This window comes from Mobula birostris, chromosome 3 (genome assembly GCF_030028105.1).
Source record: "Mobula birostris isolate sMobBir1 chromosome 3, sMobBir1.hap1, whole genome shotgun sequence".
Taxonomy (NCBI): Eukaryota; Metazoa; Chordata; class Chondrichthyes; order Myliobatiformes; family Myliobatidae; genus Mobula; species Mobula birostris.
Window position 1 is genome coordinate 119,669,635 of NC_092372.1, and position 24,209 is coordinate 119,693,843.

The following is a 24,209-nucleotide window of genomic DNA, read 5'->3' on the forward strand; positions in this document are numbered from 1 at the left end:
AACTACTTTAGAATAAAAGTTGGTCCCTAGACATGAAGCCTGGGACAGCCAGGGCAGGCCCACATCCTCAGACTCAGTTCAAAACATAGCAGAGTAAACATCATCGAGCCCCCCAAGATACCAAGCCCACAGCCTCAGCACAGTGAAGAGTGGAGTAAATGTCATGGAGCTGTGAGCAGAACTGGCCCAACCTTCACCTCTGGTCCTGAAACCCTCCCTTTTCAACCCGTCTGGCCTGTTGTTTAAACCTTCCAAACATCGTGTCATTCCTCCAAGACCCAGGCTTTGTTGCATCGATACACTCTGGGCCTAGACCCCCACTGCCCCGATTCAGACTGTACCTGACCTTTCCAAACCAGCCCAGTGCTTAGATCGACCAAACCTCGCTCTTGGTTTAGGTGGATGGGCCTTGAGTCTGCCTCAACCTCACCCCACCTTCTCCTCGAATATACCTCAACCTTGCCCCATGCCCGCACACTTTGACCCTCGAGTCAGCCTTGCCTTTGTTCACCACTTCATTGTTTATGGCAATCGTTTACCACAGTGTTTTTTTACATAAGTGTTATTAATAAAGTATTTAGTTGTATTTCTTTTCGTGTATCTACTCTATCCTTTAAACTTTGGAGTCCAAGATTATCTTAGATTAGGTAGCAGTTCCCCAGTCTCTCCTGAAAACTTATTTCTCCAGTTTCCAGAACAAAGTTGGATGGTCAATCGCCAAAGATCTGAAATAGTTTGGATCTGCTTGGAGATGGCTTAGGATTACTATCACTCCATGAGGTGTTCATGCTAATTTGACTCCTTGCCCTCTGTACATTATAAAATCATCGAGGGTCAGGATAAGAAAATCCTAAAACAGGAAAAATGTTGGAATATGAGAGGTTTGTAAAAATGAAAGGTTCAGCTCTTAGTTGGCCTGCATCAGTGAACTTCAGGAATGTTGTAAATCTGCGCCAGGTCAGAGGGATACTAACCATGTGGAATAATATACTGTCTGCCAACTTGTTTCATTCGAAAGGAAAGTAGGTTATAAGTCGTCTGCCCTCAGTCGCTTATCTCAGACACTGGAAGGATAAGGAAACCAATGCAGACGTCCCCTCCAAAGCTGTCATTAGCAGTGTTCTGGCCCTTATTCTGCTCAGTGACTTACATTGGGCAGGGCATGTAGTTTGCATGCGTGATCCTGGACCACTGGAACATGCACTCGAGTCTGACCTCTGTCATGGTAAGAGATTACTCGGTGGACAGAGTGAAGACTGAAGGATGAGCTCAGTGGCTATATTTTATTAGAGGTATGAGGAAATTTGGCATTTCACAAAAGACCCTAGCATATTTCTACAGATGAACTGTGGAAAGCATTCTGAGTAGCTACATTCTGACCTGGTATGGGAGCTCCAATGCATAGGATCGAAAGTGGGTTGTAGACTCATGCCAGTTTCATCACGGGCACAACCCTCCTCACCACTGAGGACATCTTCAAGAGTTGATGCTTATCCACCATTAAGGATTGTCACCATCCAGGACGTGCCCTCTTCTCATTACCAACATCAGGGAGGTGGCACAGGAGCCTGAGCCTGCACACTGTTTTAGGTACAGATTCCTCCCCTCTGCCATCAGATTGCCAAATGGCCCGCTACCTTGCTGCTCTTCTTTTGAAGGATTTATTTATTTGTTTTATTGTAACTCTTTATATATTGCATTGTACTGCTGCCATAGATCAACACATTTCAGGGATAATAAACCTGATTCTCATTTGTCTTCCCCAACTCTCTGGAATCTCTTATCCACAAACATTCACTGGGAGGGGGAGTATTCGGAATGGCATTGGGAATTCCGATCTATGGATAGTGGGGTGTCTGCCTCAAACTAACCAACAGCCTCCTCCCCAAGGGCACATCTGTTCCTATTGATGAATAGACTGCAGCCCCTCATCAAAGCAACTCCAGAACAGGGCATCGCATCCCCAGTCCCAGAGGACTGTCTAAAAACGAAGACCACTGCCAACATCCCATCCAAATGCACACATCACAAGGTCATTTTCACCTTTCTGTTGCTCTTCCGTATCGCTCTCCGTCTCACTATTCTCATCTGAAAGAGAGAAGAACGTAGAGAGATTAGAAAGGTTAAATGGCTGAACCAGACCCTTAAAGTGCAATGTGATGTTCCCAATCCCTCCAGAGAAGCAAGATTGGGCGATTTGGATTTATGTCAGATACAAAAATATCGTTCCTAAGCTAAAACCCAGATAATCCAGAATCCGACTGCTCGGAAACCCTTGGTCCAGAATGCAAAGCTGGGGAGCTGGAGTGCAAGTGTAGTGTGCAGACAGTGCTGCGGGTCAGGGAAGAAGATGGTACACACTTGCTGGAGTTTAGGAGAGGCAATTTCTGTTAAACATACAGGATTTTGAAAGGAGGTTTGCAGGTTGTGCCTCAGGGTGGAGCTCAGAGCAAGGGGTGGGGAGGAGGTTGGTAGGGCACAGTCTCTGGATTAAGGATCAGGGTCTCTGCCCGAGAGAGACATTTCTTAAAGGGGTATAAATCTTTGGAATGTTCTACCTAAGTATGCAATGGACATTGTGGTTTATATTGAAAGCCAAAAGCAATAGATTCTTGGATCAGGAGAAGTGAGAGAGATGCTGGCTTGAATGAGAGATGGTGAGAAAGAAGTGAAAGGACTGGTGGAATACAGCTAACTCCTACTCCTCATGACCAGAGGGAGGCCAGGAACAGACTCGCGTCTCTCTACACTCAAACTGCAATATCTGATGAATCCATTACTGGTACTTATTTTAAATCACCCTGTCTTAAAAGGAATGGATTTAATAAGGTGCTGAATAAGAAGGCCTGTGATTGTGGAACTCAAAATATGCCGGATATCTGTCAGATGATAAGAAAAAAAAAGATTTATTTTTGTTTTAGACCTCTAGATAGCCTATAATAGCCAAGTACAGTTGTGCCAGAAATGCAGCAACCAGTGAACAGCAAGATGCCGACAAACAGCAAACTAAAAGCACGGTTAGCCGAAGAGTCTGCAGGTCTGGACACCAGTGCAAACTCTCCTGGCTTTCTGTTATGGGAAATGCTTTGGGTCTGACACCACAGTGTTACATTGCAGCACCCTATGTAACCTCGCCCAGTGCTGCACAGGAATATCAGCCCAGAGTTTCTGCTCCGGACTCCGGAATGCAACTTGAACCTTGACCTTGTACTTGGAAGTGAGTGCTCAAACCTGTATCTGAGATGAGGAAATAAAGAGCTCAGAAACGTTGTGGTGCTTTGGCCACTCAAGGGGAAGGAAGTGCGAGTCAAGCCAACCCATGGTGATCAGGAAGCGCTGTACCCTTATACTCTCAGCCAGCCATCCTCTGCTGGTTGTATGGACTGGAACAGTATGGACTGTTTAGAATCCAGAACAATAACAAGTGCTTATGATTCTTGCCCCCATTATTCAGATCAGTTCTTTACAAGAGATGGAGAACAGAAATCCATACATCTAGTATCTCTAAATGAGAAATTCTGCAGATGCTGAAACTCCAAAGGAACGAACACACACACACACACACACACACAAAATGGTGAAGGAGCTCAGCCAGTCAGGCAGCACTTATGGAAATGAATAAATAGTCAACATTTCGGACCAAGATCCTTCTGCAGTCCTGCTGAAGGAGGGTCTCGGCCTGAAACATCAACTGCTTATTGATTTTCATCTCAGGGATCGCCAACCTGAATGTCCACAGACCCCTTGGTTAAGGGTAGGGGGTCTGTGGCATAAAATTGGTTGGGAACCCCTGCATAGATGTTGCCTGACCTTCCAAGTTCCTCCAGTACTTTGTGTGTGTTGTTTTGCATCAAATATCTCTCTTAGCTCTTGAAAGGAGGAGAAGATGGCGGTGCGACGGCAGCGTGCGCGGTCTCTCCGGTGATGAATATCTGTTATCTGTCAAGTAGGGAACCGTGCACAATTCTGATTTGATGGAGACAGACGTGAGAGTGTGGAGGAACATCTGGAAAACTTCTGAAATGCCCTCTTCGTTGCTGCTGCTACTGTGTGGTAACCGGAATCTCTGGAGCAAAAGGCCCCGAAATCCTCGGCTTGCTTGTTTCAGCGGCTGGGGTGAGGTCGAAGGCGCTCGGCAGAGAATGGCGCTCAGGAGGCTGTATCGGAGGGACTGGTCAGAGGCTCAAAGTTTTCAGACGGATGGACTCAGTGTCGGCTGTGGTCGGCTGCTTCCAAGGCATCAGCAGTTGTCGGCGCCTGGAGGTTTATGACTGGGAGTTTCTCCCTTTTGCCACCTGCTATTGGGGACTCGGGAGTCGATCGACTCGGGGACTTCTGAGACTTTTTTTTTACCGTGCCCATGGTTTGTTCTTCATCAAATTATGGTATTGCTTTGCACTGCTGTAACTATATGTTATAATTATGTGGTTCTGTCAGTGTTAGTCTTTGGTTTGTCCTGTTTTCTGTGATATCACTCCGGAGAAACATTGTATCATTTCTTAATGCATGCATGCATTTCTAAATGACAATAAAAGAAGACTGAATGTTCTCATAATCTAAAAAGAACAACATGAATTTTGTACGCAAACTTCAAACATTTATCAAACTCAAGACATTGCACAGCAAAAGAATCACAGGACAATAAAAACAATCAGAGGAAACAAAACGGAGGCTGGAGTTTTGCACAGGTAGAAGATGCAATAACCACAAGCATTTCACAGCTTATGGACTGTATATTGTCCTGGTTACCACATTAGGGCCAAGATGTAATTGTACTAGAGAGGGTGCAGAGGAGAGGTACAAGGATGTTTTTTAGAAATCGAAGCTTCAGCTATAAGGAACAAATGGACAGACTGTATATGCTTCACTGGCCATAGTGAGGTGCCAAAGGACAGCAAATGTGCCACCCTTGTTCAAGGTGACGGCAGGGATTAATAAGGTTATTACGGGTCTGAGAGTCTAACAACACTTATGGGGAAATTACAGGGAAAAGCTCTGAAGGATAGCAATAACCTGCTCTTAAAAACGAGAGAACAACCAAAGATAATCAGCACTGTGTTGTCTGGGGGAGATTCTGCCAGACAGATGAGGGCATTGCATTTGATGTATTCCACGTGGACTTCAACAAGGAAGCTGGTCCAGAAGGTTAGAGCCCATGGAATCCAGGTCAAGTAAGCAAACTGGATCCAAAATTGCCTCGGTTTAGAGGTAGAGGGCAATGAGGGATGGTTGCTTTTGTTGTTATTGGTGCCGGGACCCCCTACTGTTTGTTACATAGATTAGTGATTTGAATATGAATATAGGATGTATGATTAGTAATTTGCAGATGGCATACAAGTTGCTAGTGTGGGTGTTTTTAAGTAGAATTGTCAAAGGCAGCAGGATGAGATGACGAGGTGATGCCCTTTGACGGTGGGACATACATGATGAACAGTAGGCTCCAGTGAGCAGGGAAGGGAAATAAGGGACTTCAGTGTTCATGTTTGAGATACTAACCTTTATTTGCCAAGACTGACAAGACAAAAGTAGGGAGGTTATGGTGCAACTTTATAAAATTTTGGTGAGGCCACAGTCGGAGTAGTGGGGATAACTTTAACCATCACATTATGGAAGAGTTTGATTACACTAGAGAGGGTGAGGAGATTTACCAGGACTTCCTGGGATGGAAAGTCTGGATCTTGAAGCAGAGGAGGCTGGGGAAGTAGATAGAAGTATACAGTATTATAAGGGCATAGATAAGGTAGATAGAAGGAATTTTTTTCCCCCCACACAATAGGGTTGAAGACAAATCTCAGAGGTTTAAGAGTGGATTAGAAAAATAACATTTTCCAGAGTTTTTCCAATTACAAACAAGAGAAAATCTGGAGATGCTGGAAATCCAAGCAACATACACAAAATGCTGGAGGAGTTGGACTGCTGAGTCTTTCCAATTATGCAACTTTTTCCAATACATGTAAGCCTATTAGCCAGGTGGTTGGACTCAGGAACACACAATCTGAATGGGTGGTGGAGCCAGGCGCTCTCATAATGTTTAAGTATCTGGACAAACACTCGAATTGCCAAGGCTGTTTACCAAATGCAGGACAACTGGCTCACACAGGTGGGTGTTTGTGGATTGGCATGAACTTGATGGGCTGAAGGGCCCATTTCCACAAGCTATAAGACCAGATAATTTACCAAATGTTAGCTTTAATTCCCCACTCAGAGCTGTAGAGAGAGCCTGCAGCCTCAGAAGTGGGGAAGGAAAAGGCCAACAATCACAGGGCAAAAACAAAAGGCAGAATAGTCAATCATTGTCAGCAAGGCTCAGCACAAAGTTTGATATAAGTAGGGAATATCAGAACTTTAACAGTGGATAGCAGCAATGAGAACAAAGTTCAAATTAAAATTTATTATCAGAGTACATTCATCACCACAAACAACCCTGAGAATCTTATTTCTACGGGCATACTCAGAAAATCTATAGAATAGTAACTGTAAACAGGATCAATGACAGACCGATAGCATAGAAGACAAGCTGTGCAAATGCAAATATAAATACATAGCAATAAATAATGAGAACATGAAATAACAAGATAAAGCGTCCTTAAAGTGAGACAATTGATTGTAGGAATCTCAATATATTGGTGCAGTTATCCTGTTTTGTTCAAGAGCCTGAAGGTTGAGGCGTAGTAACTGTTTTTTGAACCTGGTGGTGTGTGTCCTGAGGCGCTCGTGCCTTCGACCTGATGGCAGCAGTGAGAAAAGAGCGTGGCCTTGGTGGTGAGGATCTCTGATGATGGATGCTGCTGTCCTACAACAGCATTTCCTGTAGTTGTAGATGTTGCTGCTCTGGGAGCTTCTATCGACTCTGTAGTGTTGTTACATTGTGAACACTTGTAGAACATGCCCACTGAAATCTAGGATGCTTAGTTGCCTAAGACCATAAGGATTTTGAAGGGAAGTATCTCCTTAACAGAGTCACACACTCAATAATTGGGATGTTGTACTTCCATAATACGCTCAGCATTAGAATTTCAAGGAATGCTAGGCCATTTTTGGGTGACCTTTTTCACACTGGTACCTGCTTTTTGAAGGAGGATTCAAACCCATTGCTTCCTTGCCCTTTGTTTTCTAAGCACCCAAGAACTGGACATCATGTAAGAACACAGTTAAGTTGGATCTGTAAGTCACTCAGCCCTACAAGCCTGCTCTGCCATTCAACAGTCATGGCTGATCTATAGTGTCTTCAACTCCTTTACTGATTCAGATTTATTTATCACGTGTACACCAAAACCTACAGTGAAATGCATCATTTGCGTTAACAACCAACACACCCAAGGGTGTGCTGGGAACAGCCCGTAAGTGTTGCTACACTTTCCACTGCACCCATAATGCTAGGCAAAACAACACAGAACACAACAAGCCTCTTTCCTCAGCCTCATCCTGCCTTCTACCCACCCACACACATGAACAGTCCTCCAACTCTAGGACAGACCTCCGGTCTTCAGGCTTCCAATTCTGGGCTACCCAGTGATCTTAGGTATCAGCTCACTGACTAGCCGATGACAGGACTCAAAACTCCAGGCTTGAACACCGGGCACGTTGAGTCACCAAGTCACCTGCCCTCATGCCTCTGCTTGCAGGTGCCTGGTCGCTTCAAGCAGCCTGGACTGCCGATCTTCTTTGTCAGCTATCCCAACTCTAATGCCCGCTAGTCATCGGCAACCAACCAGAAAAGGCCCCCTTTATTCACACTCTTTGCCTGCTGCCAGTCAGCCAATCTTCTATCCACGGTGGTATCTTTCCTATAATACCATGGGCTCTTATCCTGTTAAGCAGCCTCATGTGTGGCAGCTAGTCAAAGGCCTTTTGAAAATCCAGATACATAACATGCACTGACTCTCCTTTGTCTATCCTACCTGTTGTTTCCTCAAGAATTCCAAAAGATTTGTCAGGCAAGATCTGGCAAGAAACCATGTTGATTTTGGCCTATTTTGTCATGCACCTTCAAGTTTCCCAAAACCTCATCCTCAATAATGGCCTCCAACAACTTCCCATACACTGAAGTCAGGCTAACTGGCCTATAATTTCCTTTCTTCTGCCTCCCTCCCTTCTTAAAGAGTACGTGACAGTTACAGTTTTCCAGTCGTAACTCATTTTTACTATACTCTAAGTCCTCTCTTTTGCTTTTATGCTGTCTTTGACTTTCTTTGTCAGCCATGGTTGTATCATCCCCTTTTATAATACTTCTTCATTGTTGGGATGTATTTATCATGCACCTTCTGAATTTCCCCCATAAACACTAGCCATTGCTGTTCTGCTGTCATCCCCACTAGTGTCCCCTTCCAATCAACTTTGGCCAGCTCCTCCCTCATGCCTCTATAATTCCCTTTATTCCACTGTAATATTGACACATCCACTTTTAGCTTCTCCTGCTGAAATTGCAGGGTGAATTCTATCATATTATGATCACTGCCTCCTAAGGGTTTCTTTACTTTAAGCTCCCTAATTAAATCTGGCTCATTACACAACACACAATTCAGAATTATCTTTCCCCACTGGGGTTAACTACAAGTTGCTCTATAAAGCCACCTTGTAGGCATTCTACAAACTCCCTCTCTTGGGACCCAGCTCCAACCTAATTTACCTGCATATTGGAATGTCCCATCACTATTATAACATTGTCCTTTTTACATGCCCTTTCCATCTCCTTTTGTAATTTGTATCTCACATCCTGGCTACTATTTGGAGGCCTGTAAGAATCGAAAATACACTTGGACTAAGATGTTAACTGTCCTGTGCTATCACCAGTGGGATCATCAGTTGATCTGCTACCTGTCTTCGGGAGTTTCGGCCCGCTTATGATCAAGACTCTCTCGAGGTGGTGGGCCAGCAGTGCTAAAGCACCACCTCCCACTGTGAGCTTAAAAACTTGGCATCTGCCTCTGTCAGAGTTGTTGGTCACTTCCATTCAACGGATAGTCTGCTCTTCAGGTGTCTATGCAATTACTGAAGGGTTTGGAAAAAGATGGATACACTGTCTGACTATCTGCCCCTCTAGACGTAGTTGGTCCACACGCATGCTGATCCTTTCTCTGCTGCCTCAGCTACAGCCCTGCTGATTGACTTGATCTCCCTTCTAGTGAAACCAAGGTCACGCAGCCATTTCTGGAAAGTGAACGCAATAAAGCCACGGCAACCTGCTCGAATGGATAGCATGAGACCTTCCACTCTCTGTCTCTGCACTCTGATCTTAATTCTGCATACTTGGTTAACTTGCGCTCATGGGCTTCATCAATGTTGTCTTCCCAGGGGACTGTGTCTTCACCAATAACCACTTCTCTACTGGTGTCAGACCATACGATTATATCTGGACGCAATGTGGTGAAAGCTATTTGCTCCGGGAAACTGCCTTTCCCGTCCAGGTCAGCCTTGACACACCAATCATTGGCTGAAGAAGGTTTGCTTGATCGTGAGCCTGTGCTGTACACCCTTGACTTGGAGCCTTCTTTCACAAGTGATATGCGATGTTCTGTGCAGCATGGGGCATGAGATAAGTTGTGCTGCAGTACTCTCTGCTCAACCGCTTCTGTTACAACTTTGAGAACGTTGTTATGTCTCCGAGTGTACATGCCGCTGGAAAGATTGACTCTGCATGCACTCAAAATATGTTGACGTGTTCCCTTCTCACCACAAGCAGAGAAGTCTGTCTTATCTTCATACCAGGTGCTGAGGTTGGCAAGTGTTGGGAGCAGATCGTACGCTGCTCTGCATAGAAACAAAATGCGGAGCGGTTCCATCTGCCACAGAACATTCCAAGATAGATGTCGTTGTTCAACATTTTCCCACCAGGTCCAAGCCCCTTGTTTGGCCAGGCCAGCTGTTTTAGCTAACCTCTTCTCCTCTTCTACCTCTCGTATTTCTTGTGTTACAAGCTCACAGCGCTCCTTACCTGCAGAAGATGACCACCACTTGTGGGTTGGTGACCTAGATGGGTAGCCCCAACCGTCTCCTTGCACTTCAATCTGGACTCAGCCTCATCAACTGCTACACGGGCTGACCACTTCCTGCCCGATCTCGCATCCGGCTGGGTGTTCTTGACGACAGGGTCTTTTGAATCTCGAAGCATCAAGAATAATCTTACCTTGGCTACCTTGACCTCTTCAACAAGGGATTGCACTGGGATGGTAAGCTTTGTCTGGCTACTGTGGTTTGCAACATTGGTGGGGCTGCTCGGTACTCCAAGCCACTTCTTCACCTACTTGTTGATCTTCCGTTCCATTGCCTCAACATGGGACATTGCCACTTCATAGACAGTTAGTGGCCACATTATCCGTGGCATCAGTCCATACTGCAAGCACAACAACTTCAACTTGCCAGGCAAGCCACACTTGTCAATAGACATCAGACCTCTGCTGAACTGTTCTCCTGAACCCTCTTGGTGTCTCTCAGCTCCTCTGTGTACCATCGCCCGAGGCTCTTAACTGGTTGGTGCTGAATGGATGGAATCTCCTCTCCACAAAGAGTGAAATGAAAGTCAGCCAGCTTTCCTCTCCTAGGAACAAGGCTCCTTGACTTCTTGGTCTTGAACTTCATTCTTCCCCAATCCATTAGCTCCTCGAGTCTAGATAGTACACTTTCCACTGCCTCCGTGCTGGCACCCAAAAGGGTAAGATCGTCCATGAACGCTCGCATTGGTGGTAACTCCTTTCCACCATCAAGTGTGACACCCGGTCCCACTGACTCTGCAGCCCTCACAATGACCTCCATGGCTAACACAAAAAAGATGGGTGAAATTGCACATCCCATTGGGATTCCAGCATCCAAGCTCTGCCACCTAGTTGTAAACTGCTGAGTGGAAAACCTCATCTGGAAATCGTTGTAGTACTGCATAACAAAGTTCCTCACCTTAGCAGGAATCCATAGGAATTCCATCATAAATTCAATCAGGGCATGTGGAACAGAACCATAAATATTTGCCAGATCAAGCCAAACTACAGCCAGATTTCTTCTCAACCTTTTCGACTCCTGGATGGTATGCCATATCACACTAGTATGTTCAAGGCATCCCGGGAAGCCTGATATTCCTGCTTTCTGCACAGATGTATTTACCAATCACAAATGAAGATATTCTTTCTGCTAGAATACCAAACATAATCTTCCCCTCTACATTCAGGAGTGAAATTGGTCGGAACTAATTCAATGTAGTAGAATTCTCTTCCTTTGGGATGTACACTCCTTCAGCCTCACTCCATGACAAATGAACAACACCTTGTCTCCACACCACCTTTAACAATCTCCACAAGTATTTCCTCAGTTCTTCAGACTTCCTGAACACCTTATACGGCACTCCATTAGGTCCTGGCACTGAGCCTGACCTTGCCTTTCTGATGAACCATTCGACTTTGGCCAATTTGGGCTCTGACAGATCGAACTTCACTCCTGGCTTGGTAGGCTTCACAAGCCCTGAAATGTCAAGCAAAGGAGCCTCCCGCTGTTCGTTAGGGTTAGTGCTTGCCAGGTGATCCTCAAGTTCTTGTTGAGAGATGTTAAGCTGCCCGCTCTTACCTTGTTCAAACAATTTCTTTGTGAACTGGTGAGGGTTCTCAAAGAATGACTTTCTTGCCTTCTCTCTCTTCTTTCTCTTTTTATGCTGTGACTCTGCACGATGGAGTGATGCTAACTTTATTCGAAAATGCTCTCGGAGATCAGCAAGCCCTGGCTTGTCACCCTCACTTGCTACCTTCCACCTCTGTCTCAACAATCTGAGCTCTCTCCTCAACCTACTAATCTCCTTCTGGCATCTGCTTGGTGTCTGTGTAGGCTTTGCTTTCTTCATCTCAACCAAACCGAACTGGTACTTTCCAACATCGTAAATCATATCGCCCATCACTTCCAACTTTCTCTTTGATGTTTCCCTGAGGATGTTCTCCAACATCATACTGATATCCTCATCAAACACATGCCAAGCCTTCTCATCTGCCATTGCTGGCCACTTGACCTTCCTCTTCTTCTCGACCTCCTCACCACCGCCATGATGCGAAGCATCTACCTCCCATCAGGGTATTTTAAACCTTGCAGTTTCTTAACTCTACCCACAAGGATTCTACATCTTCCAATCTTTCTAAGGATTTGATTTCATTTTTTTTGAACCAACAGAACCACCCCACTCCCCCTGCCTATCCTTGGATGTTGAGCTCCCAACTATGTTCTTCTTTCAGACACTACTCAGAGATGGCCCACAAAGTTGTACCTGCCAATCTCTAACTGCACTAGGAGATCATTTACCATATTCTGTACACTAGATGCGTTCAAATATATCATATTCAGTCCTGTATTCATCATCCTTTTCAATTTTGCTCCCACGATACATTTCAGTTCATCCCACAGAATGCGATTTTGCCCTGTCATCTGCCTGTCCTTCTTCACAGTCTCACTGCACACTGCATCTACTTGTATACCAACTGCCCTACCCTCAGCCCTGTCATTCCAGTTCTACAACCCCCGTCAATATCATCTGAACTATCTTTGCTCCATCATTTTACCCTTTCCTTCCAACAACTTATATAACTTGCGGTTATCTTTACTAAAGCATTACTACCATTACTATTGATGTTATAGTCTGACGTTAAACTGCACTACTGGCATGCTGGTATTTGAACCCTTTTCTTGGGATTGCTTTGTCTCAGCCACCATTACCAATCCAGTAATCTGACCACTGGGTCACCTCTCGTGAAAACCTGATCCAGCATGCATGGAAGATTTGTGAACGTCCAATACGAGAAGTACTGTTGTGAGGGACTTGGTAATTGAAATTTCTTTTAAAATATTATTTACAGGACCTATAAAAAGTATTTACCCCACCCCCCCGGAAGTTTTCATGTTTTATTGTTTAACAACTTTGAATCACAGTGGAATTAATTTGGCTTTTTTTTGACATTGATCACCAGAAAAGCCTCTTCAGTGCCAAAATGAAAACAAGTTTCTGCAAATTAGTCTAAATTTATTACAATTATTAAACAAATAGTTGATTGCTTAATTAATCACTCCTTTCAAGTCAGTATTTAGTAGATGCACCTTTGGCAGCAATTACAGCCTTGAGTCTCTGTGGATAGATCTCTATCAGCTTTGCACATCTGGGCTCTGCAAAAATTTTCCCCATTCTTCTTTACAAAACTACTCAAGCTCTGTCAGATTGCATGGGGTTTGTGGGTGAACAGACCTTTTTAAGTCCAGCCACAGATTCTCAATTGAATTATAGCCTGGACCCTGACTTGGCCACTCCAGGACATTAACTTTGTTGTTTTTAAGCTATTCCTGTGTAGCTTTGGCTTTATGCTTGGGTCTTTGTCTTGCTGGAAAACAAACCTTGTCCCAAGTCGCAGTTCTCGAGCAGACAGCATCAGGTTTTCCTCCAGGATTTCCCCGTATTTTGCTGCATTCATTTTACCCTCTACCTTCACAAGCCTGCCAGGTCCTGCTACAGTGAAGCATCCCCACAGCATGATGCAGACACCACTGTGCTTCATGGTAGGGATGGTGTGCTTTTGACGTTGTGTGGTGTTTGGCTTATTCAGAACATAGCGTTTAGTCTGATGGCCAAAAAGCTTTATTTCAGTTTCCTCAGACCATAGAACCTTCTTCCAGCTGACTTCATGCCTTCTGGCAAACTCTATTTGATATCTCATGTGAGTATTTTTCAACAGTGGTTTTCTCTTTGTCACTCTCCCATGAAGCTGCAACTGGTGAAGCACCTGGACAACAGTTATTGTATGCGCAGACTCTCCCAGCTCAGCCACTGAAGCTTGTAACTCCTCCAGAGCTGTCACAGGTATCTTGGTGGCCTCCCTCACTAGTCCCCTTCTTGCACGGTCACTCAGTTTTTGAGGACAGCCTGATCTGGGCATATTTACAGCTGTGCCATATTCTTACCATTTCTTGATAATTGACTTAACTCTACCCCAAGGGATATTCAGTGACTTGAAAATTTTCTTGCATTTATCTTCTGACTTGTGCTTTTCAATAACCTTTTCACAGAGTTGCTTCGAGTGTTCTTTCGTCTTCATGGCGTAGTTTTTGCCAGGATACTGACTCACCAGTAGTTAGACCTTCCAGATACAGGTGTATTTTTATCACAATCAATTGAAACACCTCAACAGCACACAGGTGATCTCCAGTTGACTAATTACGTGACTTCTAAAACCAAGTGGGTGCATTATTGATGATTTGGTATGTCATATTAAAGGGGGTGAACACTTATACAATCACTTTGTGTTTTATATATGCAATTATTTTAAATCATGTTCTAGAGATCTGTTTTCATTTTGACACGAGTCTTTTTCTGTTGACCAGTGTCAAAAAAAAGCCAAATTAAATCCACTATGATTCAATGTTGTAAAACAATAAAAACTAGGGACTGTAAATGCTTGAGTGCTTCGAATTATATAATGTGAAAACAGGCTTTGCAGTCCAACTTGCCTGTGCTTACCAAGATGCTGAAATAAGCTAATCTAATTGGTCCGATGTAGCAGTCCGAATATTTGTTAGGTGTGCTCAGGAAGGTTTCCTGACACAATATGTAGATAAGCCTACACGAGGAGAGGTTGTTCTTGATCTGGTATTGAGAAGTGAACCTGGTCAGGTGTCAGGTCTCTCAGTGGGAGAGCATTTTGGAGATAGTGATCACAATTCCATCTCCTTTACCATAGCATTGGTGAGGGATAGGAACAGATAAGTTAGGAAAATGTTTAATTGGAGTAAGGGGAAATATGAGACTATCAGGTAGGAAGTATAAATTGGGAACAGATGTTCTTCAGGGAAATGTATGGCAGAAATGTGGCAAATGTTCAGGGGATATTTGCATGGAGATCTGCATAGATACGTTCAAATGAGACAGGGAAAGGATGGTAGGGTACAGGAACCGTGGTGTACAAAGGTGGTTGAAAATCTATTCAAGAAGAAAGGAAAAGCTTATGAAAGATTCAAAAAACTAGGTAATGATAGAGATCTAGAAGATTATAAGACTAGCGGGAAGGAGCTTAAGAATGAAATTAGGAGAGCCAGAAGGGGTCATGAGAAGGCCTTGGTGGGCAGGATTAAGGAAAACCCCAAGGTATTCTTCAAGTATGTGAAGAGCAAGAGGATAAGAAGTGAGAGAATAGGACCAATCAAGTGTGACAGTGGAAAAGTGTGTATGGAACCAGAGGAGAGAGCAGAGGTACTTAATGAGTACTTGGCTTCAGTATTCAGTATGGAAAAGGATCTTGGCGATTGTAGGGATGACTTACAGCGGGCTGAAAAGCTTGAGCATATAGATATTAAGAAAGAGGATGTGCTGGAGCTTTCGGAAAGCATCAAGTTGGGTATGTCACTAGGCCTAGCTGAGATGTACCCCAGGCTACTCTGGGAAGTGAGGGAGGAGATTGCTGAGCCTCTGGCGATGATCTTTGCATCATCAATGGGGACAGGAGAGGGTCTGGAGGATTGGAGGGTTGAGGATGTTGTTCCCTATTCAAGAAAGGTAGAGATAGCCCAGGAAATTATAGACCAGTGAGTCTTACTTCAGTGGTTGGTAAGTTGATGGAAAAGATCCTGAGTGGCAGGATTTATGAACATTTGGAAACGCATAATATGATTAGGAATAGTCAGAATGGCTTTGTCAAGGGCAGGTCGTGCCTTACGAGCCAGATTGAATTTTCTGAGGATGTGACTAAACACATTGATTGAAGTTAGAGCAGTAGATGTAGCGTATATGGATTTCAGCAAGGAATTTGATAAGGTACCCCATGCAAGACTTATTGAAAAAGTAAGGAGGCATGGGATCCAAAGGGGACCTTGCTTTGTGGATCCAGAATTGGCTTGCCCACAGAAGGCAAAGAGTGGTTGTAGACGGGTCATATTCTGCATGGAGGTCAGTGGCCAGTGGTGTGCCTCAGGGATCTGTTCTGGGACCCCTTCTCTTTGTGATTTTTATAAATGACTTGGATGAGGAAGTGGAGGGATGGGTTAGTAAATTTGCTGATGACACAAAGGTTGGGGGTGCTGTGGAGGGCTGTCAGAATTTACAGCGGGACATTGATGGGATGCAAAACTGGGCTGAGAAGTGGCAGATGGGGTTCAACCCAGATAAGTGTGAGGTGGTTTATTTTGGTAGGTCAAGTATGATGGCAGAATATAGCATTAATGGTAAGACTCTTGGCAGTGTGGAGGATCAGAGGGATCTTGGGGTCCGAGTCCATAGACACTTAAAGCAGCTGTGCAGATTGACTCTGTGGTTAAGAAGGCATATGGTGTATTGGCCTTCAGCAATCGTGAGATTGAGTTTAAGAGCCAAGAGGTAATGTTGCAGCTATATAGGACCCTAGTCAGACCCCACTTGGAGTACTGTGCTCAGTTCTGGTCACCTCACTACCGGAAGGACGTGGAAACCATAGAAAGTGTGCAGAGGAGATTTACAAGAATGTTGTCTGGATTGGGGAGCATGTCTTACGAGAATAGGTTGAGTGAACTCGGCCTTTTCTCCTTGGAACGACGGAGGATGAGAGGTGACCTGATAGAGGTGTATAAGATGATGGGAGGCACTGATCGTGTGGATAGTCAGAGGCTTTTTCCCAGGGCTGAAATGGCTAACACAAGAGGGCACAGTTTTAAGGTGCTTGGAAGGAGGTACAGAGGAGATGTCAGGGGTAAATTTTTTTTCACAGGGAGTGGTGAGTGCGTGGAATGGGCTGCTGGTGACGGTGTTGGAGGCGGATACAATAGGGTCTTTTAAAAGACTCCTGGATATGTACATGGAGCTCAGAAAAATCAAGGGCTATGGGTAGCCCTAGGTAATTTCTAAAGTAAGTACATGTTTGGCACAGCATTGCCGGCCAAAGGGCCTGTATTGTGCTGTAGGTTTTCTATGTTTCTACGTTAAATATTTAAGCGTACACCCGCCTCTAGCACTTCCTCTGGCAGCTTGTTCCACATACCCATCACCTGCCGTATGAAAGATTTGCCTGTTAGATCCCCTTCAAATCCTTCCTCCACCTTAAACCTCTGCCATCCAGTTTCAAGTGCCTCTCTCCTGGCTGAGAGAAAGAATTACCTTTGTGCCCCCAGTTTTATAAGCCTCTAGTAAGGTCAACCCTCAGCTGCCTTCACTGCCTATCCAAACTTTAAAAAAAAACTCCAGCTCTCCAATCCATGTAACATACTTGTGAACTTCTTTTCTGCATGCTCTCTAATTCAATCACATCCTTGTTAAGGCCGTAAGGAACAGGAGCAGCATTAGGCCACCTAGTCTGCTCTGCCATTTCATCATGGCCGATATATTATCCGCCTGAACCCCATTCTCCTGCCTTCGCCCCATAAGCTTTGATCTCTTACTAATCAAGAAACTGTAAACCTCCACTTTGATACAGCAACACTTAATTTTAGAATGTTTAAATCTTTTTTGAACATTTAAAAAGTTTTTATTAAAAATTCATGTTAACAGCTTGAAATATTCTGAATATCAGAACCATCCAAAGATATTTACAATTTAGTAGCTTTGGTAACTGAAATAGCAGTCTTCCCCCATTTTGTAACCCCAGAACAATGGACAAATACCTGCTGGCACGAAGGATTTTGGTGAAGCTTGGGACAGGTTGTTGACTGTGGAAACCACGACGTTGTGTGTTGAATGAGATTGCTTGCAACTGACCATAGTTCCTGGGTCATTATTGTACAAGATTAAAGTTCACACCATCCGACAACACAGGAGTTCCACCGGCATCTCCTGAATCAAACTTGCAGCATTAGCTGCTGCCACGATAGTACTGTTGGTCACACTACCCCATTGACTTGGCTCCCACCTGCAGTTCAAACGTACTATTACACTGTGATCGTTGCCATACACACACAGCAAGAGCCATGGCACTCGCTGCCAGGATAAGTCGCTGCTTTATTGTCAGCGAAGTAGTGGCTACGGCCCAAACCACCCAACCACTGAGCACATCTACATGAAACACTGTCGCTGAAAAGCAGCATCCATCAGCAGGGATCCACACCATCCAGGACATGCTCTCTTCTCATTGTGGCCATTAGGAAGAAGGTACAGAAGCTTCAGGACTCACACCAGGTTTAGGAACAGCTACTATCCCTCAACCATCAGGCTCTTGAACCAAAGGGGATATCTTCACTGAACTTTAATTGCCCCATCATTGAAATGTTCCCACAGCTTATGGACTCACTTTCAAGAACTCTTCATCTCATGTTCTCAATATTTATCGCGTATTTATTGATTCTTTCTTTCTTTTTGTATTTGCACAGTTTGTTGTCTTGTGCACTCTGATTGAATGCCCTGTTTGGGCAGTCTTTCATTCATTCTGTTATAGTTATTATTCTATAGATTTATTGGGTATGCCCACAATGAATCTCAGGATTGTATATGGCGACATATATATACTTTGATAACAAACTTACTTTAGATCGCAAGAATGCCAAGTTCAATGCAGTTGTCGTTGAGAGTTCTGTGATTCTGAACTATTACCACCACTGACCAACTTTCTCAGCCTATTCCTTTTAGACAGTTTCCTGACAACCTACCAAATACAATGCACCACTCTTGGAAGTGGCAATCTGTCATTGTTCTGTCTGATAAACTAGATCCTGCTGAATAAGCAGGAGCACCACAAATTGCCACAGTGAATCGAACTTACTCTGTTGAATAAAAAGGAAACTAGAAATATTTAATATAAAAGTGCCTTCTATATTATCTAAATTTTCCACTTAAGTAGATTGTCATTGAGAAATTGTTTACACGGACTTTTAAAAATTCCAATGTGTGACACAAAGTCTAGAGTTACTGGATTTTGATGATTTAGTCGGAAACTTTTAGTATAAACATGCAAGCACAAACTTTGTACCTTTCTGTGGTGTGGACTCCGGTCCTGTGAACGTCAGAGCTTTCACCTTTTTCTTTCCTCTTTTTGCATCATATGCTGCCTGGATCTTCAGGACCAGCTGGAAGAAAATGACAGCTGTCATTCACCAGAGCATCACTGTCCGTTCTATCTGCTAGAAACCGTGGAACACAGGGGACCAGTAAGGTATGGTGTTGCAAATGCCGAAGACTTTATCCAGTGTGGCAAGTTAGGTACTAAGTTGGAGCAGTAACTATTATGTGATTGCTCCCTATAAAAGTACAAGGTAATTTTCTCCCCAACACCAGAGCAAATATAAAAACTAACCGCTGGATGAACTCAGAGCGTTGAGCTGCACCTGTGGGGAGAGAGAAACTGCTGATATTTAAAATCAAGACCTTGACTCAGATTAATTCCTCTCCTACCCACCGACGGTGCTCGACCCACCGAGTTTCTCCAGCAGTTTATTTGCTGTAGATTCGAGCATCTGCAATCACACTAAACCAGTGAGATTATGGCATTCCACAAATACTGGAGTCTGTTTATTGTGGGGTAAAACACAAACTGCCACACTTCTGAAAATCACAGGTAAGTACCTCTGACCTAGTACCTTGCACAATGCTAGGTGTAATCATCTTAAGCACTGTGCTTAAAATTTAGACATCTTAATTTTCTGATAACACACCAAACACAGTGCACAACCTTCCCATGGCAATTATTTTAAGTGACATTCTGTTGGTGTTCTCCTAAAGTTGAAGATACAACAATCCAGCATACATTGGACTTGGTGATGCTGGACCAGCAGATTTTCCAAATGATCAGTTTTCAGAAAATTGGTCAACTTGAAGGTCAGTGCGGTCATCAGTGCACGAAGCCAAACAATTCACTCGTTTGTTATGAGCCATTTCGTAAGGCATGGGTGATCATGGTCTTTCCATGACCACAACTACTGCAGAAATTACAGGGGGCTTGGAAGAGGAATTAAAAAAATCCTTAACCATAGGCAAGGTGTCAGAGAACTGGAGTATAGCCAATGTTCCATTGTTCAAGAAAGCCCCTAAGAATAAGCTGGGAAATTATAGACCAGAGTCTGACATCAGTTGTGGGTAAATTATTTTAAGGTATGCTAACAGACAGGATATATACAAGTATCTGGTTTTGAACAAAGAACAATACAATACAGGAACAGGCCATTCAACCCACAGTGTTGTGCTGAACCAGCAAAAAGCAAATCAAAGACACCCAAACATGAATCCCTCCGACCTACACCGTGGCCATATCCCTCCAGTTTCCCTACATCCATGTGCTGATCCAAGTATCGCTTACCAGACCAAGCAGCACGCTCCAGGCATCCATGACTCTTGGATTAAAAGCACTTACCCCTCACACCCCCCTTGAAACTAACCCCTCTCACCTCCAATGAATGCCCTCTCGTATTAGTCATTTCTACCCTGGGAAACAGATGCTCTCTGTCCACTCTATCCATGTCTCTCATAATCTCGTAAACCTCTACCAGATCTCCCCACAGCCTCTGACGCTCCAGAGGAAACAAGCCAAGTTTATCCAGCCTCTCATGATAGCACATTCCATCTGAACCAGGCAGCACCCTCTTCTGCGCCCTCTCCAAAGCCTCAACATCCTTCCTACAGTGGGGCGACCTATACTCCAATATGCAATACTCCAGATGTGGCCTAACAGAGTTTTATGAAGTTACAACACAACATCTTGACTTTTCAACTTAATGCCTTGACTAATAAAAGCAAGCATTCGATAAGCTTTCTTAACCACCTTTTCGACCTGTGTAGCCACTTTCATGAAGCTATGAACTTGGATCCCAAGATCTCTCTGTTCAGCAACACTTAATGATCTTGCCCTTAACCATGTACTGTCTCCCTGCATTTGCCCAGCCGAGGTGCAACGCCTCACTTTTATCTGGGTTAAACTCCACCTGTCATTTCTCTGCCCATATCTGCAACTGATCTCTATCACGCTGTATTCTTTGCCAGTCTTCTACACGATCCACAACTCTAGCAAGCTTGGTATCATCTGCAAATTTATAAATACACCCATCTACATTTTCATCCAGGTCATTTATATACATCATGAACACCAGAGGTCCCAGCACAGATCCCTGCGGAACACCTCTAATTACAAACCTCCAGCTCAAATAACTCCCTTCAAACACTACTCTCTGTCTTTGTGCAAAGCCAGTTCTGAATCCAAACAGCTAATTTGCCCCGTGCATTTTAATCTTCTGGATTAGCCTCCCATGATATGCTCCTTTGTGCATGATATGTCATGTCTAACCAATCTTAGAATTTTTCAAGGAGGTTACCAGGGAAGCTGGTAAAGGAAAGGCAGTGGATATTGTGGCCACATGGACTTTAGTGAGGCCTTTGACCAAGTCCCTCATGCATTGGAGGCTGGTCTAGAAGGTTCAGTCACTTAGCATTCAGGGTGAAGTAGTAAACTGGATTAGACATTAACTTAGTGGGAGAAGTCAGAGAGTCGTATTAGATGTTGCCTCTCTGACTGGAGGCCTGTGACTAGTGGAGTGCCACAGATACTGCTGCTGGGTCTGTCGTTGTTTGTCATCTATATCAATACTGTGGATGATAATGTGGTTAACTGGATCTGCAGATTTGTGGATGACACCAACATTTGGGGCTTAATGGATAACCAGGAAGGCCATGAAAACTTGAAATGGGATCTGAACCAGCTGCAAAAAAAGTGGGCTGAAAGATGGCAGATGGAGGCAAGAGTGAGGTGTTGTAATATGGAAGGACAAACCGGGAGAGGACATACATAATGACCAGTGCAGCATTGAGGAGTGCAGTAGAAAAAGGAGGATCTGGGAAAAGAGATCCATAATTCCTAGAAAGTGGTGTCACGGGTAGATAGTGTCGTAAAGAGAGCATTTGGCAAATTGGCCTTCATAAATTGAACTGAGTACAGGAGTACTTTGGATGTTATGTTGAAGTTGAGCAAGTTGGTGAGGCCAAATTGGTCACCTGCCTACGGTGAAGATACCAATTAGATTGAAAGAAAGCAACAGAAAATGTATGCCAAGATGTTGCTGGGAATTGAGGACCTAAGTTATAGGAAAAGTTTGAATAGGTTGGATCATTTTCTCTGGAGTCTAGGAGATTGGATAGAGGTATACAAAATCAAGAGGGGTACAGCAGTCTTTTCCCACTGAGGTTGAGTGAGACTAGAACTAGAGGTCATAGGTGAAGGTTGAAAGGTGAAATATTTAAGGGGAAACTGAGGGAGAAGTGATGGAAATGTGGACTGAGCTGCCAGTGGAAATGGTGGATCTGGATGAACGTCTACATTGAAGAGGTTTGGATGAGTACACTGATGGGAGGGCTATGGTCCAGGTGTGAGTTGATGGGTCTAGGCAGAACAACAGTTCAGTACTGGTTCTGTGCTGCAATGCTTTATGACTCTGTGACCAGATGTTATTCCACATTAATCAGCACGTTAAGATAGTTGAATAGTAACACGTTGCGGTGAATCCAGATCTGGAAGGGTAGATGGCAAATGGTGCCTCAGCAAGAGACCAACCTTACCCGATGAATGAGATTCTAAAACATAGCGGAATAGTGGATTATTGGAGATCTGCTGTATAAACAACCAACCAGATTGCACAATTAACTCACCAAAGGGATCTTCTTTCGTTTTTTCACAAACACGTCTCCACTGACAGAATCCTCAGGGATGCCCGGCACAGACAGGGGACTAGAGCGAAGCAGAGGTACTGTGCAGTCCTTACCAACCTTCCTCTGCTCTCCAGCTTTCAATGTTTTACTTTCCTGAGCTTGTCCCTGAAGACCGGGGGGCTTTGGTGGGAGCTGACGGGAGTGGAATAAATATACAAACATTAGGTTGAGGTTGCCCATTCCTGACCTGAAAGAGCTGGGAAAAAAGCACCATCTAATCAGATAACTTTCCTTTGCACATACTTAAATATCCATCTAAAAACTTTTCCTAGGCTGGCAGTTTGCTTCAGTTTAACACAGTCTTTTCCACATTTTAAAGTCAGTCACGATACTGTGGTCATAAAACAGAATCAGTGCCTCAAAACAAAGTGGTCCAAGTTTCCCCTGCTATCTGAAAGTAGAGCGTTCCTATGAAACCTTTCGTGCCGAAATGGCGTAAAGCGCAGAAGCAATTACCATTAATTTATATGGGAAAATTTTTTGAGCGTTCCCAGACCCAAAAAAATAACCAACCAAATCATACCAAATAACACATAAAACCTAAAATAACACTGGATACCGACTAAAGGAGACCACTTTGCTACTAGCAGAACCAATGGTAACATCGGCAGCTTTCAAAATTCTTTCTTCTGCGTGTAAATAGTACGAACGGTGGACGCAGGCAAGTTCAACGCACGCACAATGTCTTTATTTCGTTCATCACGATCAAAACACTTAATTACGTCCAGTTTCACGCTAAGCATAACACCCTTACGAGCTCTCTTAGGCTTTTCTGATACCTTAGGACTCATCTTGTTAACGGATGCAGAAAATAAATGGAGATAAAGCACAGATGCTCACAGGCACAGTTCAAAGCTATGGCGGCTTGATAGCTGAGGGTAGTTTGTGGGGAAGGGGCTTGGCGGCATCAGTCCCGCTGCTCGGGGTGCGCGTTGCCTCTATAACAGCTCGCTGCAAAACAAACGCTGAAAGCAAAGTGGCGTAAAGCGAACTTTTGAAAAGCGGGGGATACCTGTAGTTATATACTGTCACTAGAACATGGTGTAAAGTGTGTAAGCCACACTGGTGAGAGGCTCATTCCTCTGGCTGTAGCTTGCATACTTCACACCCAGCATTTCCAATGCAGTTACTTCTGCTGGACTGAGGCAGGTATTGCTGCTTACAGTCTGTCCAATGCAGCTCAGGGTAGTTAATTCCAACCCACCAATTACTCAGTAAGATAGCAACTGATCCCACTCTTAATTCTATGTTTCCTGGTTTGCTCTGTAACTATCAGTATCCCTGGCTAACACAAAAGTAGTAATGTTTGCTAACCACAACAGCCTGCTTAAGACCTTCCAATTTCCAAATAACCTTTTCAAATAAATATTAGTTCTATTTGTCACATGCACATTGAAACATACAGTGAAGCGCATTGTTTATGTCAACAACCAACGCAGCCCGAAGATGTGCTGGGGACGTCCTGCAAGTATCGTCATCCACTCCGGTGCCAACGTGCTCCCCGATATTGTAGCTAGTGTGGAAAACATCTTCAATCTTTAGGGGTGGATCCCCTTATTCTCAATTCCCCAAGCAGAGGGTACAATTTGTCTGCGTTTCTTTGATCAATGGTATTCTT

General features: G+C 44.1%; 1 protein-coding gene across 6 annotated transcripts in view; it reads right to left on the reverse strand.

Moving 5' to 3' along the window:
* LOC140195242 (DENN domain-containing protein 2C-like) overlaps positions 1–24,209 on the reverse strand; it is a 164,566-nt gene that overhangs the window by 56,105 nt on the left and 84,252 nt on the right. For all 6 annotated transcript variants that reach the window (XM_072253267.1, XM_072253264.1, XM_072253263.1 and 3 more), the window contains 3 exons: positions 22,532–22,723; positions 18,873–18,969; positions 2,044–2,088 (listed from right to left, as the gene is read on the reverse strand). In XM_072253267.1, coding sequence (XP_072109368.1) covers positions 2,044–2,088; positions 18,873–18,969; positions 22,532–22,723 — 334 coding nt within the window. The remainder of the gene's footprint in view (positions 1–2,043; positions 2,089–18,872; positions 18,970–22,531; positions 22,724–24,209) is intronic.